The 19,248-nt window shown below is 39.7% G+C and overlaps 1 protein-coding gene, 1 long non-coding RNA gene and 1 other non-coding gene across 4 annotated transcripts; 1 reads left to right on the forward strand and 2 right to left on the reverse strand.

Moving 5' to 3' along the window:
- Positions 1–1,050: 1,050 nt before the first annotated feature.
- On the reverse strand, positions 1,051–3,579 carry LOC120540264. Of its 2 annotated transcripts, XR_005635786.1 has the most exons (3): positions 3,292–3,579; positions 2,229–2,317; positions 1,051–1,640 (listed from the first exon to the last, which is right to left on the reverse strand). It is a non-coding gene; the product is annotated as an uncharacterized LOC120540264 (long non-coding RNA). The 2 variants fall into 2 exon arrangements; XR_005635785.1 differs by having other exon boundaries at positions 2,229–3,578.
- On the reverse strand, positions 1,880–2,151 carry LOC120541817. Its single transcript, XR_005636091.1, has one exon.
- A 267-nt stretch (positions 3,580–3,846) lies between the features above and the next one.
- Positions 3,847–11,687, forward strand: glrx5 (glutaredoxin 5 homolog (S. cerevisiae)). Its single transcript, XM_039770866.1, has 2 exons — positions 3,847–4,265; positions 10,755–11,687. The coding sequence occupies exons 1-2, from the start codon at positions 3,968–3,970 to the stop codon at positions 10,931–10,933; spliced, it is 477 nt and encodes a 158-aa protein (XP_039626800.1). The 5' UTR covers positions 3,847–3,967; the 3' UTR covers positions 10,934–11,687.
- Positions 11,688–19,248: the final 7,561 nt, after the last annotated feature.

A 19,248-nucleotide genomic window follows, 5' to 3' on the forward strand; every position in this document is an offset into this window, starting at 1 on the left:
GACGTTTGGAGCTACTAGCCGCCTCCAGTGTAGATCGTTTAGGCTCAACTTGTTTGGATGTTGACTGAGATTACGTGTATTGGTGACTTTGGGATAAATGATTTCTCAAATTTGTTGTTTTACAACAATAATGAAGGCCTCGAGTTGCACATCTTACATACGGCTTTGCTTTTATCCAGCTGTTCTTAACTGACACACCATTTGAATTCCCAGTAAGTCCACACCTCTGATTTAAGTGTCAAAGATGCAGATTTCGGTTAAAGGGGACACAAAACACCTTAACAGGTGTGTTAGTAACATCTACTGGATTGGATGCCAAAAATGAAGACAAGCGAAAACCTACATACAGTATTTAAGCAGGATCGAGATTCACAAGATCGATCTTGAAACTAAAAATTGATATTGAATTGTTTAAACGAAAAAATAACTATCAGAAAAATCTATATTTGTTACCCAGGCCTAGTAACCATTTAAACAATGTTAAACAGTGAATTTCCATCCATCATCCAACCCGCTATATCCCAACTACAGAGTCACAGGGGTCTGCTGGAGCCAATCTCAGCCAACACTGGGTGCAAGGCACGAAACAAACCCCACGCAGGGTGCCATATAAAGTTTTTATATAAATTTCCACTGGGTTTAGCACAGGTGAATGGAGAAGACCAAGTCACCTGCTGTAGCGCCCCATTACCTTCCTTTTTGCCCAATAACTCTTACACAACCAAAACTCGGCCATTCTGAATTATGAGACCAAAGCATAGCATTGACTGAAGTCCACCAGGTTGAAATATAATTGTTGCTTAAAACTCTGTGACTCTGTAATTTATTTGGGATTTAATCGTAGGCGCAGTAAATTGTTGATGTCTAAGTCTGGACACTCTACTAAACTTATCGTATGTAGCAGAGGGAGCTCTTGACCTGCCTCTCTTGTAGCAATCCACAGGGGAACCAGTTTCATTATAGAACTTGATGTTTTTTAATCAATGCACTTAAACTTGCAAAGTTCATTCACTTTTACAGATTCATTTTGAAATGAAAGTCAGTCAATGATAGATTGCCATTTCTCTTTACTAAGTGTGCTATTCTTTCTATGTCAGGAATTGCTACAGCCAAAAATAATGTAACTCGATTATAAAGGACTTTATAAACATTACTTTGTCACAACATAACTAATCAGCTCAAAAAACTAAAAAGGAAAGAAATTCCACAAATCAATGCAAATTAATGTTTCAAGAGGTACACAGCAATTAGGATAATATGTTTCTCATTTAACATTTTGAAACTCTATTTCACAAGTTCTAAATAAAAACTGCTTTTTTGGATGGCACAATTAAAGAAAAGTAAATTTTAAAGTGTTTTGAAAAGTAGTTTATGCACAGGTTATCAACATTTTACAATTTACAAACAGTAAGAATAAATCTTTAAATGAAAATGTCTTTAAGAGTATGTAAAACACGTATTCAATTGTGCTTCTCCAAAAATGTGACTGTACTCATTCATTCTGTATGCCGACTCTGGTGTAGACAAAGTAAATCAAATCCATAGCCTCAAGAATTTGTTTCTGTAAGATAATGGCAGGTGAATAACAAGTTGATGTGGTATTCAATAAAATATCTCCTTACAAGAGCCCATCAGCTGCCCTGAAAACAAAGAAGACAAAGTTCATGATATAACCCCTCACAAGGAAACAGCAGCCTTTTAGGTTTTTTCATACTAATTTAGAACTCTAAAGCAAGAGAAAATTTGAAAGAAAACAACCAAATATATAGTTAGTAATTTGTGCTGCTATCTACCCAGAATTCATTTACAGCATCACAACTACTTCAATATTGAATGTGAGCAACTTTTACATACTTAACCGTGATTAGTAAAAGGGCGTATGTGTAGCAGCTTTAAGTGTTTGGAGAAATGAACTTCAGACCTCCAAAGAATATCTTAGCTGCACTGGATTTTGCTCTACCTGTTTGCTGATAGATGACAGAACAGTGACCAATCTGCCATCGCCGTGGAAACAGGAGAGATGCTGTTAGAGGAACATCGCACATGGCCTGCAATGACTGATGCAGCCTTGCCTTAGCTTCCTCTCATCTCTATGCGCCTGCCCTGATACACCCCAGGCATGACTGCAACCTGGGGCAGATGACACAGGCCTGCAGGCAATCGTGAAAACGTACAGTTAAAGACAAATGGAGAATGTATACATACAATCAAGCACAGACTACACTTACCTTATCGAACTGAAAAGCAGAGCATCTTCTTGATCTCTTATTTAATGTTAGCTGGCATAAGGTGCACATCCTACACCTACTGAGCTTGACTGTGGAGCAAAGATGCAGGAAATGTACTTCACACTGAAACCATTTCTTTTAAATAACTGTTTCAAAAATGTAGCAAGCTCTTACATACATTGTAATGACAATTATATCATAGACCACCACTATGTAGGATATATTGTGCCCGTTACAAGGGCGTCCATCTATCAACAAGACGGTTTCTTTACAACTCCTAACATTTTTTAGATACTGCACCAGCTCTGGATATGTACAATCCCCTACTCCACCTTTTCGATATTAACAATGTTACTCTGCCCCATCGCTACAGCTTTTAGCACTTCCTGAACAGCCTGTGCATCTAATGCCCAAATTTGTACCATGTTGTGCATTTACAGCTTTCTTTTCTACAGGGCATCCTGTATATTAAAGCCCATTTTGTCCTAAAGCCATCTTCGCCGCGTTTGTATTTATAAACTCCAGCACATCAGCTCGCATCTTTAAACCTTCCACACAGCTGCTATATATCCAAACGCCTGACCATCAAACATCACAGTGGAAATGGCACATACACGCAGAGCTCCTGTGATTCAAATGAAGCCTATCCGATAACTTCTTTACGCCAGTCTAAACGTGTGTGCAATCGGCTCCTGCGGCCCCGCGAGTGGGATGGATGGATGGATGGATGGTAGGTACGTGCTCTCTCTCACTTCATCACAAAATCCTTTTAAACGTTTATCGTTCACAAATACTGTATATGATTCACAAAATTATTTTAAACTTGGTTAATGGATAACATCTAGAGGCATTCTCGTAATTAGTCCGCATTACCAACATTTCTCCGGTAGTACTGTTTTGCCTGTCATGCAGTAGGTTTTAACCGAAAAGCCATCTCACATTGCTGTCTAGCTTTTAAATGCACCAAAAGTGTCCGATCTCTTAAAAATTTAGCTGCATTTGCTTCAGATAGAGCAAAATATTGTATTATTCGTTCCTTTTTTTAAAGGTAAAGGCCACCTACTTTACGACTGGACGACACACCGGCTCCCGAATCAATTCGGGTGTATTTATAGTTTTTCCGGAAACCTGCCTTTCACCATTCTCTGGACAGCTCATACCATTCGATTACACTTTCTGCCATCAATTCTCCAAACTGCCAAACCGCCTTCCATCCAACATAAATGAAGCCGAAGCCGAAGCCGAAGCCGGTCAGTACACCCTATCTTTCAAACACTGCTGCAGCCTTCACTGATTGCCTGATTGCCTACAGCAACAACAGCACGCCGCAACCTAAACAGCTAGTTTAAAATTTTACCGGAAACGGAAATAACGTAATCGGAATAATTTATCTGTGATTTGGTTATTATCCATTAAATATTTTACCTTATACTTTGTACTGTCATATTCACTTTAACTAAGATGCTTTAAAAGTTACAGCTCAGTTGTAAAGTACAGCTTTTTTGGTCATCTAAACCTTTTGATTTGCACTCGATGGTTTGTTATTTGATTGACACGCTAACAGCAAATCAACATAAGAAAGGCGGTCACTTAATCACGGAGCACCAATGGCGTGCTTCATCTGTGTGGAATAGGTTGTACACTGTCCTATAGAGTTCAAATTTAAGTTAGAGTTTCTGACAAGCGAAACTTTACGCTAACGTCTCTGCTGTATATTGTACTTGTTTAGAGTTTTGAAAATGAACAGCTTGATACGATTATCAACTCGTGTAATGCGTCCGGGGAGCATTCTGTGCAGGCAGCGGTGTTTGCTTGATGGTCACTCGTCTTCAGTTGTGACCCGATTTCTTAGTGAGACACCGAAAAGCTCCGACTTAGCAGAGCTGGTCAAGAAGGACAAGGTGGTGGTGTTTATGAAGGGGACCCCAGCCCAGCCGATGTGCGGTTTTAGTAACGCCGTAGTGCAGATCCTCCGAATGCATGGCGTTGATAAATACACATCGTTTAATGTTCTGGATGACCAGGATTTAAGACAAGGTGAGTGTCGTGCCGACTGTGAACATCGGGGCTTTTAAAGTGTTTGTCCGTTATTTTCTTCTTTTGTAGGGCTTTGCATCGCGCAGTTCTGGTATAGTGATCGTTATGGTTTAAGACATAAGACACGTTACAGAAATGCATACTTTAAATTAAACCAGGGTTATTGGGAGAATTGGAATGAAATCAATAATTTAGTGTAAATATTTCATAGTTTAATTCAGAAGCTAAAATACACTACTTAATTAACTTAAAAAGTGATAAAGCAACGAGTGAAAACTAGCTTGCATCCCGAAAGTTAGTGTTCTGTTCATAAAGCAGTAATCAATACGTAAGATTTAAGTTGAGTTAAGTAGGCTTTTATTATTTTTGGAATTTGTTTGTAGAAGGAAGCTACACATTATTAGCCGTTGTTCCACAGGAAAACAAGTAAAGACAAAACAACTGGCAATTAATGATATCATACGTACACACATTTAAGGTTAGTACAAAGAAAAATAATTGGATTTAACAGTACATCACATAATAACAATAGTAATAATACTTAGTTTTATTTATATAGCGCCTTTCGCATACTCCGTTCCGGATTTAGTAGCATCCCTACTAGTAACAGAATTCAAAATGCGTATAGCTCCATATTTTAATGTAGTGACTTTGACATTTAACATCTTCATAGTATGTGACGTTTTCCAGAGTTCGTTCTTTTTAAACGGCAGAAGCCTTGACGGGTTGAGTTTGTTGTTCAAACGTCAATAGACTTGTTAGGCTCTCAACTTGAGCCACTGCGCGCTCTTAATGGCACATCCTCAATTCTTACTCTGATTTTTGGAAGGAAGTGTTAAGTGTTTCAAAATTTTGAGTTGATCCATATGCATTGCTTTCCCAGTGGTCTTACTAAAGCAAATATTAAATGAATAAAACCCAGCATCAAATGGTATATTCTGGTCGAGATGGTAAGCCATTTGGAGAGTGCAGTATCTATGGAGCTCTCTGTTTCTTTTATGAAATGGTAGCTTTTGCATTTTTAAAAAATGTTGTCGAAGTCAAAGCCTGCATTTTCCACTGTGCGTATCTTATATATACACATGATATTTGAGCAAAAATTAAGATGACCTTTCCGTCATCATTATTATTTATCCTAGTCACATTTTTGTACTGTACTCTCGTATTTCAACTACAAACCTCTAGGGAGCTGCACTCTTCTCTTCTCTTCCCAGCAGTGGATCAGACACAAGTTCCTCCCAGGAAACACTTGTGTACACGTTCTTTTTTTGACTGGGAAAGAAACTTGTGTACCAAAAAAACGTCAGTGGTGGCTGTTGTTATTATTTTAGTAAATGTATTCTGTTGTTGCTTCATCTAAAATGTAAATTGAATAGAGTCAGACATTCACTTTCTCTTATTAAAATAATATACATTTGGCTGCAGCGTTTTACTGTGCAAGATTAAAACAAACACTAATTACTCTACTAAACTTTATGACAATATAAAACTTGATTTATGCTGCTATTAAAAATGCATAATGTCCTTGAACCAGATTAATCCAGTTATCCCAGCAGCTTTTGGCACAAAACAGGAACAGAACATTGGGGGTCCCACTTGCACATATTCCTAGTCAGTAAAGGCCAGTTTAGAATTCCCAGTTAACCTGACAAGCATGTCTTTTTGGATGTGGAAGATATAGCTGGCAAAGTGACCAGCGACAATCCCACACGTACATACATGAGGTGAACATTCAAATGCCACGCAGAGAGTCGGCCGTGTGAGACTCCAAATCGAGACCTTGGAGCTGTGAGGTAGAAAGTGCCGCTGCACCACCAGGTCAGCCCAGAAACGTAGGGCAGTGCGTTTAAATCATTCACGTGCCCTTGAAGCAGAGTTTAGCACTTTCTAATGAGTAGAATTTGTGTTTCCTTCTCTTTATATGTAGCATTTGCCAAGCTGGGAAGAGCAGTTCCAAGAATGTGAACGACGTCTGCCACAAGAGATAACAGTTGCGGGCATGTTAGCTGATACCGTTACATCTGAGCATGTGTTAGTTTTGAAAGTCCTTTTATTCTCTTCTTTCAGCAATATGTTGCCATGAAGTTGATGGGAGTGTTCATTCATTTTTTAAACTTTTGTTTAGCACTTCTTCTAGTTTGTCACTTTTTGCTGCTGTGTTTTACACATTTCATAAAATGAAGAGAATCTCCAGTTTAATGTGGAAACCACAATGAAAATATTAGTGCTTGATTAATTTTTATACATTTTTATCTTGGTTATACTCCACTTTTGGCATATTAGCGACATTTTAAACAAGCTAATCAAAAAAAGTAAGGTTTTAACAAGAAATGCTTGTTTTTGTACATAAGTGATCAGACTAAAGTCTGTATTGGATTTAATTATGTGCTCAACTTCACAATACTGAACGGTGTTTGCACCTACGGCTGTGGAGTCGGAGTCCGTAGCAATTACTGGGTTACTGCAGGCCGCGTCGAATGTACCAACTCAGACTAAATGTACATTTTAATATCGTGTGTTCAAATTTATAATTTCACATATACTGATTTGGTTGAACTTTTTTTTTCATCTAGACCTTTTGATTAAAATATAGCTTCTTTTTTCAATTTGTAAGTTCAGTCTTATTTTAAGGTTAATGTCAGTGTTTGTAAGCCACAACAACATTGCTACAGCCTTTAAGGTGAAACGTTTAATAGGTAAGAGTGCTAAACAATAGCCTGGTGTTTCAGGTTGGCAGTGATGAAATGCTTTGTTTCTTGTATTTTGTGTGCTTTCGACAGTAAATAGACGAAGTCTAATTATAAATCGAGCAGTGGAGTCGCAGGCGGAGGTAACAGAATTGGATTCCTCTGTGCGTCCGTGTGAGAGATGCTACCCTGCAGTTTCTTACTGGATTTAGGATGAGAAACTCCTAAAAGCCAGAACTTCACCTTCACAAGCGTATTACCTTTCAGTTACAGTGACGCCAATGCCATGGTGAATTAGTTGGCTTTGCCCTCTCTACTAAATCACAATGAATAGCTCTTGGGATCAGCGTAGCTGTTTGTATGGTCCGAGGTAAGCAACACTTTGTACCTTTCCTGTTTGACCGTCTCCAGACATGTAGAAGAATCTTCAGCTCTGTTATCTTTCTATGTTCAGGAACGTGTCTTCTCCTTCACCTTTGGTCGTACTTTCTGGTTGTCGGTGGTGCTGAAGTTTCTCTTTGAGGTTTTCACACACACACACACACAACATGCACCGTGTCCTGGGTTGCTAGCACAGTTAAATCTGCTGGGTCAGCTGGTGATCAGTTAGCTTCTGTCATTATTAGCAAGGTGAATCTGCCCTTTTGTATATAGTCTTCCATTGCTCGAGAACTTGCTCTCTGAGCAAGGTTTTGGACAAATGGCACCCCTGGTCCAACTCTTGTTATGGACGATATTACATTTTATTTTTTTTTACCAGTCCAGCACTGGTTTTCCTTTTTGAGTAGAAGGGATTGCTCTACCTTTGTTTTGGCCACCCAGAAGCACTTGAGTCTCTAATGTACAACTGATGTTACGGCCAGGTCAAGCAGCGAGCTTGATGGATGAAGTAATGAGTTAGGGTCTTACGAGGGTTTTTAAATAACGGAATAGAGATTTTGCTATTAGCTTCTTGGCTAATAAGCCCCGCTTTTTAAGGTTGATCATTTGTGCGCAGGTACCCTGATATGCTCATCGGTCTGTGATCAATCATCTTATCTTATCAGAGTCTGTATTCTGCAGAGGGGCACCGTCGGGCAAACTGAGACTTTTTAGCTGGCATTAAGCATGTCTAGCAGGACTTGTATTCTAGCCATAGCAAAAAGAGTGGATAATGTCAGACTGTCCTACAGCGTAAAAAGGATCACGATGTCTCTGTCTTTCCACTGTAATCTGCTATCATATACTTTAATTTGGAATTGTCTTGCATCACTGGAATGCTGCTTATTTGTTGGTTTCCTTGTAAAATTAAAAGGAAGATGTTTTTAAAAAATGAAAGCAATGAAACTGGCTTCCTATGTTAGGTTCTCTTTGAAGTGTGCTACATAAAATATTAATTTATTGATTAGATCTGTCCACACTAAAATGAACATTCAGGAGGGACCATCCAGCCGTCCATTTTCCAAACATGCTTATCCTGAGCAGAGGTGCCAATAAACGGACTACAGCGACTTTATAAATGTGACAGCAAAAAGTGAAATAAAAGCTAAAGTAACTACAGAGTCTGAGACTTTGTGTATAATTTTTTTCTCAGATGCCTTCAGATTAAAATTGTTAGAACCCATTTGACCAGGATGGGTAACAAAACAAGTACATCGCTGGTAATGTAATGGATTGTTACAATGGATTGGAGAAGATATTGAATCATAAGGAATTCACTAAAAGCAGACTGTCTTGTCAAATTGGCAAAAAGCAAAACTGTCAATAAATATACAGTAAAAAGTCCATATCAATTATAGCACCAAGTGATGAGAACAATAAGGTTTGAAGCGTGAAGGTCTGGGCAGCTTCCTGTCACACACTGCTGTTTTCTAAAAATGTTTGTTATTCACACTGAAATGCAAAAACACACACAAGTCCTTCCTATTGGGTTTACACAGTTTGTCAGGCAAGAACATTTTATTTTCCAGAGAGAGATTGATTTGCTGAAACCATGAGGAAAACGGAGCACCTGAAGAAAAGAACAAACTGTATTTCTTTGTCCGAGCAAACTGCTTTTAAAGGTTACAAATGAGTAAAAGGTAGCCAACACCATGGAAAATATAGAATATGAGTCCTGCCAAAATAAATGAAGTACTACAGGTCAGCTGATGCCGAGAAGTAAGGACAATTCCAACAGTAACCCTTGGATCACAAAGGTGGTTAGCACCTCAAAACTGAAGTTCATGCCTAAATCACACAACACTTGCATATCAGCTTTTTGAAAGCTTCCATTATTGTAATCAATGCAGCTACATGGCAGCATTTTACAAATGTATACACTTTAAAGGCCACTTGCAGTGGTTGAAAATGATGTTTTAGTAAGGCTAGAAGGCCAAAGCGCATTAAAAAGAGTGTTCGCGTAGATTAGTGTAGACTATGAGACAATCAGAAATTCTACAAGGTGTCAGGATTCCCTGAGCTCATTATGAGGTCAACTACCACAGCCAAACTGAAAATAAATGTTGTACAAGGACTATGATCCATAATGTGCAAATATATTCTTGATAGAATGTCACAAATTTCAAGCCAGGTCTAAATATAATTGAAATGCTAAAGGTTTGTCACGTGAGACTTTCTAGCGATTTTCAGTCCTAGATTTCATTGACCTAATCTTAGTGAGCTGAAGACAGTTGGCAGAGCACTCCTGTCATGGTCAGTCATCTAGTCTGAAATACACCGCGACTCCGGTTTGACTTTGTTTTTAGTCGTAGGGGTGGGCTCTGCGTACACGAGACCTGACAACCAATGAGTGGCCATCAAGAAGTACAGTAAATAGAGTTCAAGGATGGCACTCGGGGTTTGCAGACCTCACAAACAGAGGAGCAGCTCACCTATTTGATTTTGTTGGGTGCGAGTCACAGACTGGGGATGTCAGACTACACAACAACAACAACAACATTTATTTCTGTCGCACATTTTCATGCAAATAATGGAGCTCAAAGTGCTTTACATGATGAAGAACTTGAAATAAAAGACAAAGTAAGAATTAGAATAAGACAACACTAATTAACATAGAGTAAGGTCTGATGGTCAGGGAGGACAGAAAAAACAAAAAAAAACTCCAGACGGCTGGAGAGAAAATTATAAAATCTGCAGGGGGTCAAAGGCCACGAGACCACCCAGTCCCCTCTGTGCATTCTGGCTAATATAAAACACAACTGCCTTTGACCCCCTGACATTATGTAAATGAGGGTCTTTGCCTGTTGAAACTTCAACAGAAGAGCACTTTGTACAAAGTAAAGAAAAGAAGGCTGTGGCTGTGTCTTCGTACTGTAAAAGCCAATAGCATTTGTTAATTTAGGACACGTTAATATAAGCACTGTAACTCAAAGTGCCGGACAAGGAAAGAAAAACAAATTAGCAAGAATATAAAGATTGAATTTTGTACATGAGAAGATCTATTCTGTCACATTTTGCAGTTGTTTATTCAAACCTCATCATTCTTTCAGTTGTACATGTTAGATTAGCTTACTAACATTGAAGTCTGTCTCGGCTTTCTACTTGCTCACCGTATTAAAGACCCAGCAAATTTGTGTTTGCCTTTCGCTCCATATTAAACACGCTGGATTGTTTGAACTATTTTTTTTCAATAGATTATGCTTCTTAATAAATTATTAATGTTTAAATATCTTGGGGCCTTCCCATTTTTGGGATACAAAAAGTGTTTAAATAAATCACAAAGGTTATATCCATATTACACTGTGATAAGTTATACTTCTAGGAAACCATTGAAATGTATTCATTGCTGCTTAATTTTCTTTTTCTTCCAATTTTGTTAAAGGTGTCAAGAACTTTTCAAACTGGCCAACCATTCCACAGGTATATTTCAATGGCGAGTTTGTTGGCGGCTGTGATATCTTGCTTCAAATGCATCAGAATGGCGACCTTGTTGAAGAACTAAAGAAACTGGGAATTCGCTCTGCCCTTCTAGACGTTGATAATGATGAGCAGAAGAAATAATTGCATAAGAGGAATAATCCTGTAGAATTTTCATTGAATATGTGCATAGATGGATTTATATAAAAGAAAGTTTAAACAAATGTTGTTTTCCCACAAAGCCTTATTACAAATATATTGTAAGGTTGATACTCCGATTGCCATAGCGCTGCCTTTGACCACTATTATGAGGAACACTCTTCACTACTTTTATTCTATTAAACCTAGAGGTTTACTGCACTGTCTATTAAATGCAGGTTTATTTTTAGTAAGCTAGATCATAACTCAATATTGTTTGAACGTTTATAATTCTTAATGATGATGAAATGTGATTAGAATTGTAATAATATATGTTTGTTTCACCAGCTTTTTTATTTTAATACTTTTGAATTCCTGGGGTTTGACTTTAATCCATCCAGGCAGTGAAACATTCATTACTATGAAACACAAAACATCTCTGTTTTTAAACATTATTACTCTACAAGTTGTTATCTTCCTAGCAAACTGAGACCGTTTCACTACAGTCTAAGAGGGCGTCCTGACGGTGGTTGGTAATATGGTGTGGAAGTACAGGGTATTCTAAACTTGTTGTCTTTGATTTCTATTTTTGTAGGTTTCTTTAAATTGTGCAACACTGTAATTTTATAACCTCACACACACACACACAGGCTGTCTGTTTGATGAACAGCAATTTAAGTGTATATTATTTCCAGTTTGTCATCTTTATTGGCTGTACGTAAACTGAGACATTTATAAAATATTGTTTAATTTCACTTTAGTGTTGAATCCTGTACTTTTTTTTTGTACTATTACAAAGATTGTACCATGACATCTGAAGAATTTTTATACCTTATGAAAGAAAGTTGGGGTGTCGTTAGGTAAAATATTGTTCTGTATAACCGACTTGTGAGCGCATGCGTGTTTGATTCTTGAACCTGAATTTCATTAAGTCATTTCGGAAAACAGCCGTTTAACATTCCCAGTAATGCATGCACTCCACTCCCACCACAACACCAGATGCATTTCAGTGGAAAGGAAATAAAACCACGATAATAATTAATTGCTAGGATAGTAATACCATTGTAACTCCCAAAGCCTGACATGATGTTAATAATCTTTTCTGACACATCGCAAGTACAGAACAGTTCCGTTAGTTTTGAACTGTTTTCTACAAATGAATCTAAATTTGGACAATTGTAGGATTTTTGGGTGGAGAATGAATAATTATGATAAGCATCCATTATCCAACCCGCTTCATCCGAACTACAGGGGCACGGTGGGCCTGCTGGAGCCAATCCCAGCCAACACAGGGTGTAAGGCAGGAAACAAACCCCGGGCAGGGTGCCAGCCCACCGCAGGGCACACACACACGAGGGACAATTTAGAATCGCCAAAGCATCTTTGGACTGTGGGAGGAAACCCATGCAGAGACGGGGAGAACATGCAAACTCCACGCAGGGCAGACCCGGGAAGCAAACCCTTAAGGGTCTCCTAACTGCGAGGCAGCAGCGCTACCACATGATTAGCATACATATTGAAAATGACATTCTCCATCCACCCTAATATAAAGATAAGGGTCTGTCTGTGTGTCTCTGTCAATCCAAAAGATGCTACATCATAAACATTAACACTGCTTTTACAAATCCCATACCAAACGGCTTATAGTGGTGATGTGTGCATTGCATGGCGCACTGCAAAAATTAAAGCTGAGTCTGTCGATTACTTGGAGCTACAGTAGTACAAAAGCTCATATGTATACATTGAGGCTCACAACAAGTCATGCATATGGACTTTGTGACCCATAATACTCTCTGTAATGCTGTGTTAAAAGGTTTATGTTTAGTACACAGTAGTCGAAAAACATTTTCAAAAATTCAATTCAAAAGCTATTTTTCCTGTGATTTCAACAATACCATCAAATGAAGTAGTTTCTATATACAGTTACTGAACTTCATTACATTTTTCAACCTTTGCATGGTACACTTCCCAAAATATGAGGAAGGTTGGATCTTGTAATCGAGTGACACCATAGCCTGAGAGAGTCGATTTGACTGGAATTGTTTGCTGAATGAAACATGAGGCATTTGAAGCAGTACAGATTTACAATTCAATGCCAACTGTAGTCAACCTAACAATACAGTAAATAGTTAGGCAGTCAGTTTGGATGCTGTATTTTGGGATATAATAAAAGAGCTCCTCTCGGTAGGATGAAAAATACATGCAGTCAGAAATCATCCCCATTGTTCATAAAGACAATGCTTTCAACTGCAAGATCTGTTATCTTGGTATGCACTGTAAGTAACAGACGTCTGCCATTTTCCTTGTTTTTGTACACACTTAAATGACATCTCTGTGTAATACCTCAGCTAGTCATATAGTATCTGGTTGGAAAGTGGAAGGATGGTTATATACAGTGGGTACGGAACGTATTTAGACCCCCTTCAATTTTTCACTCTTTGTCATATTGCAGCCATTTGCTAAAATCATTTAAATTAATTTTTTCCCTCATAAATGTACACACAGCACCCCATATTGACAGACAAAAAAAAGAATTTTTGAAATTGTTGCAGATTTATTAAAAAAGAAAAACTGAAATATCACCTGGTCCTAAGTATTCAGACCCTTTGAACCCTCAGTATTTAGTAGAAGCACCCTTTTGAGCTCATACAGCCAGGAGTCTTCTTGGGAAAGATGCAACAAGTTTTTCACACCTGGATTTGGGGATCCTTTGCCATTCCTCCTTACAGATCCTCTCCAGTTCTGTCAGGTTTGATGGTAAACGTTGGTGGACAGCCATTTTGAGGTCTCTCCAGAGATGCTCAATTGGGTTTAAGTCAGGGCTCTGGCTGGGCCATTCAAGAAGAGTCACAGAGTTGTTGTGAAGCCACTCCTTTGTTATTTTAGCTGTGTGCTTAGGGTCATTGTCTTGTTGGAAGGTCCCAGTCTGAGGTCCTTAGCACTCTGGAGAAGGATTTTGTCCAGGATATCCCTGTACTTGGCCGCATTCATCTTTCCCTCGCTAGCAACCAGTCGTCCTGTTCCTGCAGCTGATAAACACCCCCACAGCATGATGCTGCCACCGCCATGCTTCACTGTGGGGACTGTATTGGACAAGTGATGAGCAGTGCCTGGTTGTCTCCACACGTACCGCTTAGAATTAAGGCCAAAAAGTTCTATCTTGGTCTAATCAGACCAGAGAATCCTATTTCTCACCATCTCAGAGTCCTTCAGGTGTCTTTTAGCAAACTCCTTGCGGGCTGTCATGTGTCCTGCACTGAGGAGAGGCTTCCGACAGGTCACTCTACCATAAAGCCCTGACTGGTGGAGGGCTGCAGTGATGGTTGACTTTCTACAACTTTCTCCTGACTGCATCTCTGGAGCTCAGCCAAAGTGATCTTTGGGTTCTTCTTTACCTCTCTCACCAAGGCTCTTGTCCCCCAGTAACTCAGCTTGGCCGGACGGCCAGCTCTAGGAAGGGTTCTGGTCGTCCCAAATGTCTTCCATTTAAGGATTATGAAGGCCACTGTGCTCTTGGGAACCTTAAGTGCAGCAGAAAGTTTTTTGTAACCTTGGCCAGATCTGTGCCTTGCCACAATTCTGTCTCGGAGCTCTTCAGGCAGTTCCTTTGACCTCCTGATTCTCATTTGCTCTGACATGCATTGTGAGCTGTGAGGTCTTATATAGACAGACAGGTGTGTGGCTTTCCTAATCAGTCCAGTCAGTAGAATCAAACACAGCTGGACTCAAATGAAGGTGAGCTCAAGGACGATCAGAAGAACTGGAAAGCACCGAGTTAAATATATCACGAGAGTGTCACAGCAAAGGGTCTGAATACTTAGGACCAGGTGAGATTTCAGTTTTTCCATCCATCCATCCATTTTCTAACCCGCTGAATCCGAATACAGGGTCATGGGGGGTCTGCTGGAGCCAATCCCAGCCAACACAGGGCACAAGGCAGGAACCAATCCTGGGCAGGGTGCCAACCCACCGCAGGACGCACACAAGCCAAGCACACACCAGGGCCAATTTAGAATCACCAATCCGCCTAACCTGCATGTCTTTGGATTGTGGGAGGAAACCCACGCAGACACGGGGAGAACATGCAAACTCCACGCAGGGAGGACCCGGGAAGCAAACCCGGGTCTCCTAACTGCGAGGCAGCAGCGCTACCACTGTGCCACCGTGCCGCCCGATTTCAGTTTTTCTTTTTTAATAAATGTGCAACACTTTCAAAAATTATTTCTTTTGTCTCTCAATATGGGATGCTGTGTGTACATTAATGAGGAAAAAAATTAATTGAAATGATTTTAGCAAATGGCTGCAATATAACAGAGTGACAAACTGAAGGGGGTCTGAATACTTTGCGTACCCACTGTAAATAGCATGATTTGTAATCACTTGATTTTTAATTCTTCCCCAAAGATCAGTTGAGTGAAAGTTCATAGATCTGTGTATCACTGTTCACTTCATCAAGTACGAGTGCCTTCATATATGAAAGTTGTACTCTGAGCCTACAGTATACAGTATAAGAAGAAATGATTTAAACTTCATTTTGAGCTCCAGAACAGTAACAGCTGTATAAAACGCGTCCATATGCGAACCCATTGGATAATGAACTACCAATAATTGCAATGGCTCAGAGTTTCAAATATTGAAATAAAAATGTCCACAGTAATTCACTGACTGTACTTGCTACAAACTGTTCCTTTCTATGTGCAAATATATACAGTATATGCATCTTTCACATGTGTAAAATAATTTATTTAAAATGTATTGAAACAAATCTCATCGAGAATCCTTTAGGATTATAAAGCTTTACTTTATGCAGCCAGAGTGTCAGTGAGGAACATGATAATAATGCAGTCCTCCGTCTGAAGGCAGCAGTTATTTTTGTCATTGTTAATATTAGTGTTTAAATTGAATTAATGTCTCTTGCTTGAAACATACGCGCAACTTCAGAAACTCGGTGCGGAAGATCAGACTTCAGAATGGTAACAACACATCTCTCCCTCCATTATCAAACCTGAGCCATTAATTAGCTGCATCGGGTACTGGGCAGGGATGAAAACCGGGTGCCAGTCCATTACTGGGCAGACTCATGTTTGTGCCCACATCCAGGCATATGGATTCATTTTGTATCGGTTAAACGGACTTCAATGTTTCTGAGATGTTGGGAATGGATTTGAACCCATGACGCTGGAGATGTGAGGTAGTAAAATTAGGTTACAGGGCCAATACTGGAAGTTTTCAGATTTTATTGTTCTGCAACATTGAGTCGCAGTGGAAATAATTTCATCATAATTAATGTCAAAGTGCAAAGATGTAAAACACAAAATAACTGATCCCATAAACATTCACCCCCTTTAAGGCAAATTTATTAGATGCACCTTTGGCAGCCATGACAGTCGTCAGTCTGTGTGCAGAAGTCTCTGTCAGCTTTGCATATCTTGACGTACGTTACCGTTTTTAATTTGATTTTTTGTGACACGGGTCAACAGAAAAGGTCAAAGTGAAAATAGATTTCTGTAAAGTGGTCCACATTAATTGCGAGTATAAAACATAAAATAACTGATCCCATGAACATTTGCTGCCTTCATGTCAGTATTTAGTAGATGCGCCTTTGGAAGCCATGACAGCTTTGATTCTGTGTGCACAGGCCTCTGTCAGCTTTGCATTTTGGACTCGGCCATTTTCTGCCATTCTTCTTTGCAAAACGGTTCAAGCTCTGTCAGGTTGTGTAGGGATTGGAAGAGAGCAGCCTTTTAGCCTTTTTCAACTCCAGCCATAAATGTTCAGTTGGGTTGAGATCTGGACGCTTGACTTGTCCACCCCACTGAATATCAGTCTTGTTTTTAAGCCACTCCTGTGCAGGTCTGGAGTTGTCTTGCTGGAAAACAAGTCTTCTGCCATGGTGCACTTGTCTGAGACCGTGTCAAGTTTTCCTGCTGGATTTATTTTGCTGTATTCATTCGACCCTCACAAGTCTTTTCAGGACCTGCTGCAAAGAAGCCTCCCCACAGCATTATGCTGCCGCCACCATGCTTCACAATGAGGATGGCATGTTTTTGAGAAAGTCCCATTAACCCCACTTTTGGTTTTATCGCACCATAGACCCTTCTTCCGAATGACTTGAGTCTCTCGTGTGCCTTCTGGAAAACTCTCCCTGCATTTTTTAAAAGTGACTTTCTCTTTGCCACTGTCCCATAAAGCTGTGACTGGTGAAGCACTCGGGCAATAGTTGTTTTCTGCCCAGTCTGTCCAACCTCATCCACTGTAGTTTGTAGCTCCTTCAGAGTTATCAGGGGTCTCCTGGTGGTCTTCCTCACTAGTCTTAATCAGTTGGTCAGGGCAGCCTGCGGTCTCCAGACTTACAGCTGTGCCACACTCTTTCCATTTCTTAATGATTGAACTGGACTCCAAGAGATATTCAGTGACTTGGAGATTTCTTTATCTCCATCCCCGGGCATATGCTTTTCAATCAACGTCTCCCTGAGTTGTTTGGTGTGTTCTTTTGTCTTCATTGTGTAGGTCAGGCCACTATGCTGACTCACCACAAGTTGGACCTTCGAGATAAGGGGCTTCTGGACTACAATCAGCTGAAACCCCCCTGACCTTACAGACACATGATCTTCATGTAACTTCAGAAACAAACTGGCTGCACCACCGATGACGTAGGTGTGTCATACTAAAGACGGCGAGCAGATCTCTCTTCACTTTGACATAAAGAGTCTTCCTGCTGATCAGGATCAGAAAGGCCAAATTCTATCTGACGGGATTCAATGTTGTGTAACAATAAAAAGTGAAAACCTCCAATCAGTGAATACGTTTTATAGGCACTGTATGTTAATAAGCGTTATTTTCTTACGTCTACACATTTTATAAGAGGAAATAAATGATGGCACCAAAAATATGTATGTTTTAATTAAGTGCCTTGAGCAGGGGAAAGGTGCTATATAAATGAATAAAATGGGAAAGGTGCTATATAAATGAATAAAATGGGAAAGGTGCTATATAAATGAATAAAATGTATTATTATTTGTAGCTGCGTTTACCCAAAATTACCAAAGTTCTGCAACTTTAGTTTGCTTCATGTGATTGTGGCAATAGTGTGACATGTTGAAATGATTCCACTGACTAAAGCTTTAGTAAAAATTCAAAGTAAAACAGAAAACATTAATATAGCAAAGAAACAAAGAGTTCTGTTTAAAGCTTATCTGTCTTGTTTCGTTCATTATTTAAGTTTGCTCATACAATTGAGCCATTTCTAAACGGTCAGAAAACTGTATGCCTGTCCCTTTTACAAACTGTAAATGGGTCTTTCAGTCCATGTTAAGTATAAGCCAATAACAAACTGACTTCATTAACACGCAAACTGACTTCATTAACATGCTGTATTACAGATACAGCTAAGAAAGTTCAATCTCATGTTAACTTAATACAAAGTAACTAATAATAATTCTTTGCATTTATATAACCCTTTTCTCACTACTCAAAGCACTCAGCAATTGCAGGTTAAGAGCCTTACCCAAGGGCCCACCAGAGCAGAGTCCATCCATCCATTCATTTTCCAACCCGCTGAATCCGAACACAGGGTCACGGGGTCTGCTGGAGCCAATCCCAGCCAACACGGGGCACAAGGCAGGGACCAATCCTGGGCAGGGTGCCAACCCACCACAGGACGCACACAAACCAAGCACACACAAGGGCCAATTTAGAATCGCCAATCCATCTTTGGACTGTGGGAGGAAACCCACGCAGACACAGGGAGAACATGCAAACTCCACGCAGGGAGGACCCGGGAAGCGAACCCGGGCTCCTAACTGCGAGGCAGCAGCGCTACCACTGCGCCACCGTGCCGCCCTAGAGCAGAGTCTCTTTTGGCATTTATGGGATTCAAACCAGCAACCTGCCACACTGCCACCAGGGGGTGAAAGGCTACACCATATTCTAGGTAGCTACTGTATAAGAAACTAATGTACTTGAGCAGTGAAAGGCAACTTTTTTCGTGTTGCGGCGCACTAAGTCCAAAAATATTCTTTCGCGGCGCAGCTGAGGGACTGCCCATAAATAAAGTCGTGACGACACAATCTACGGACAATCGCCAATAAAAACAGTTAATTTTACTAGTTTGAAAGACATTTTATTAATAAAGGAATCAAAGGATAAATCTTACATTTAATTAATGTAAACGTTGAGATTGTTTTTCAGCACATATTAGATCAATTTTCGAAAGACATTTCCTTGTCGATCATTTGACGTCTCGATCTCGCGTTTCTTAAACTTCATTTCCGTAAGTGTTCCGTTATCTGTTTTTTTTCCAACATAAAATATATATTTTT

The sequence above is a fragment of the Polypterus senegalus genome, chromosome 12, assembly GCF_016835505.1.
Source record: "Polypterus senegalus isolate Bchr_013 chromosome 12, ASM1683550v1, whole genome shotgun sequence".
Classification (NCBI taxonomy): Eukaryota; Metazoa; Chordata; class Cladistia; order Polypteriformes; family Polypteridae; genus Polypterus; species Polypterus senegalus.

Bases quoted from the DNA above. Each gene is read 5' to 3' on its own strand.
- glrx5 (XM_039770866.1), top strand. From the start codon at position 3,968: ATGAACAGCTTGATACGATTATCAACTCGTGTAATGCGTCCGGGGAGC. The intron at 4,266-10,754 runs GTGAGTGTCGTG...ATTTTGTTAAAG, and splicing joins TGACCAGGATTTAAGACAAG to GTGTCAAGAACTTTTCAAAC.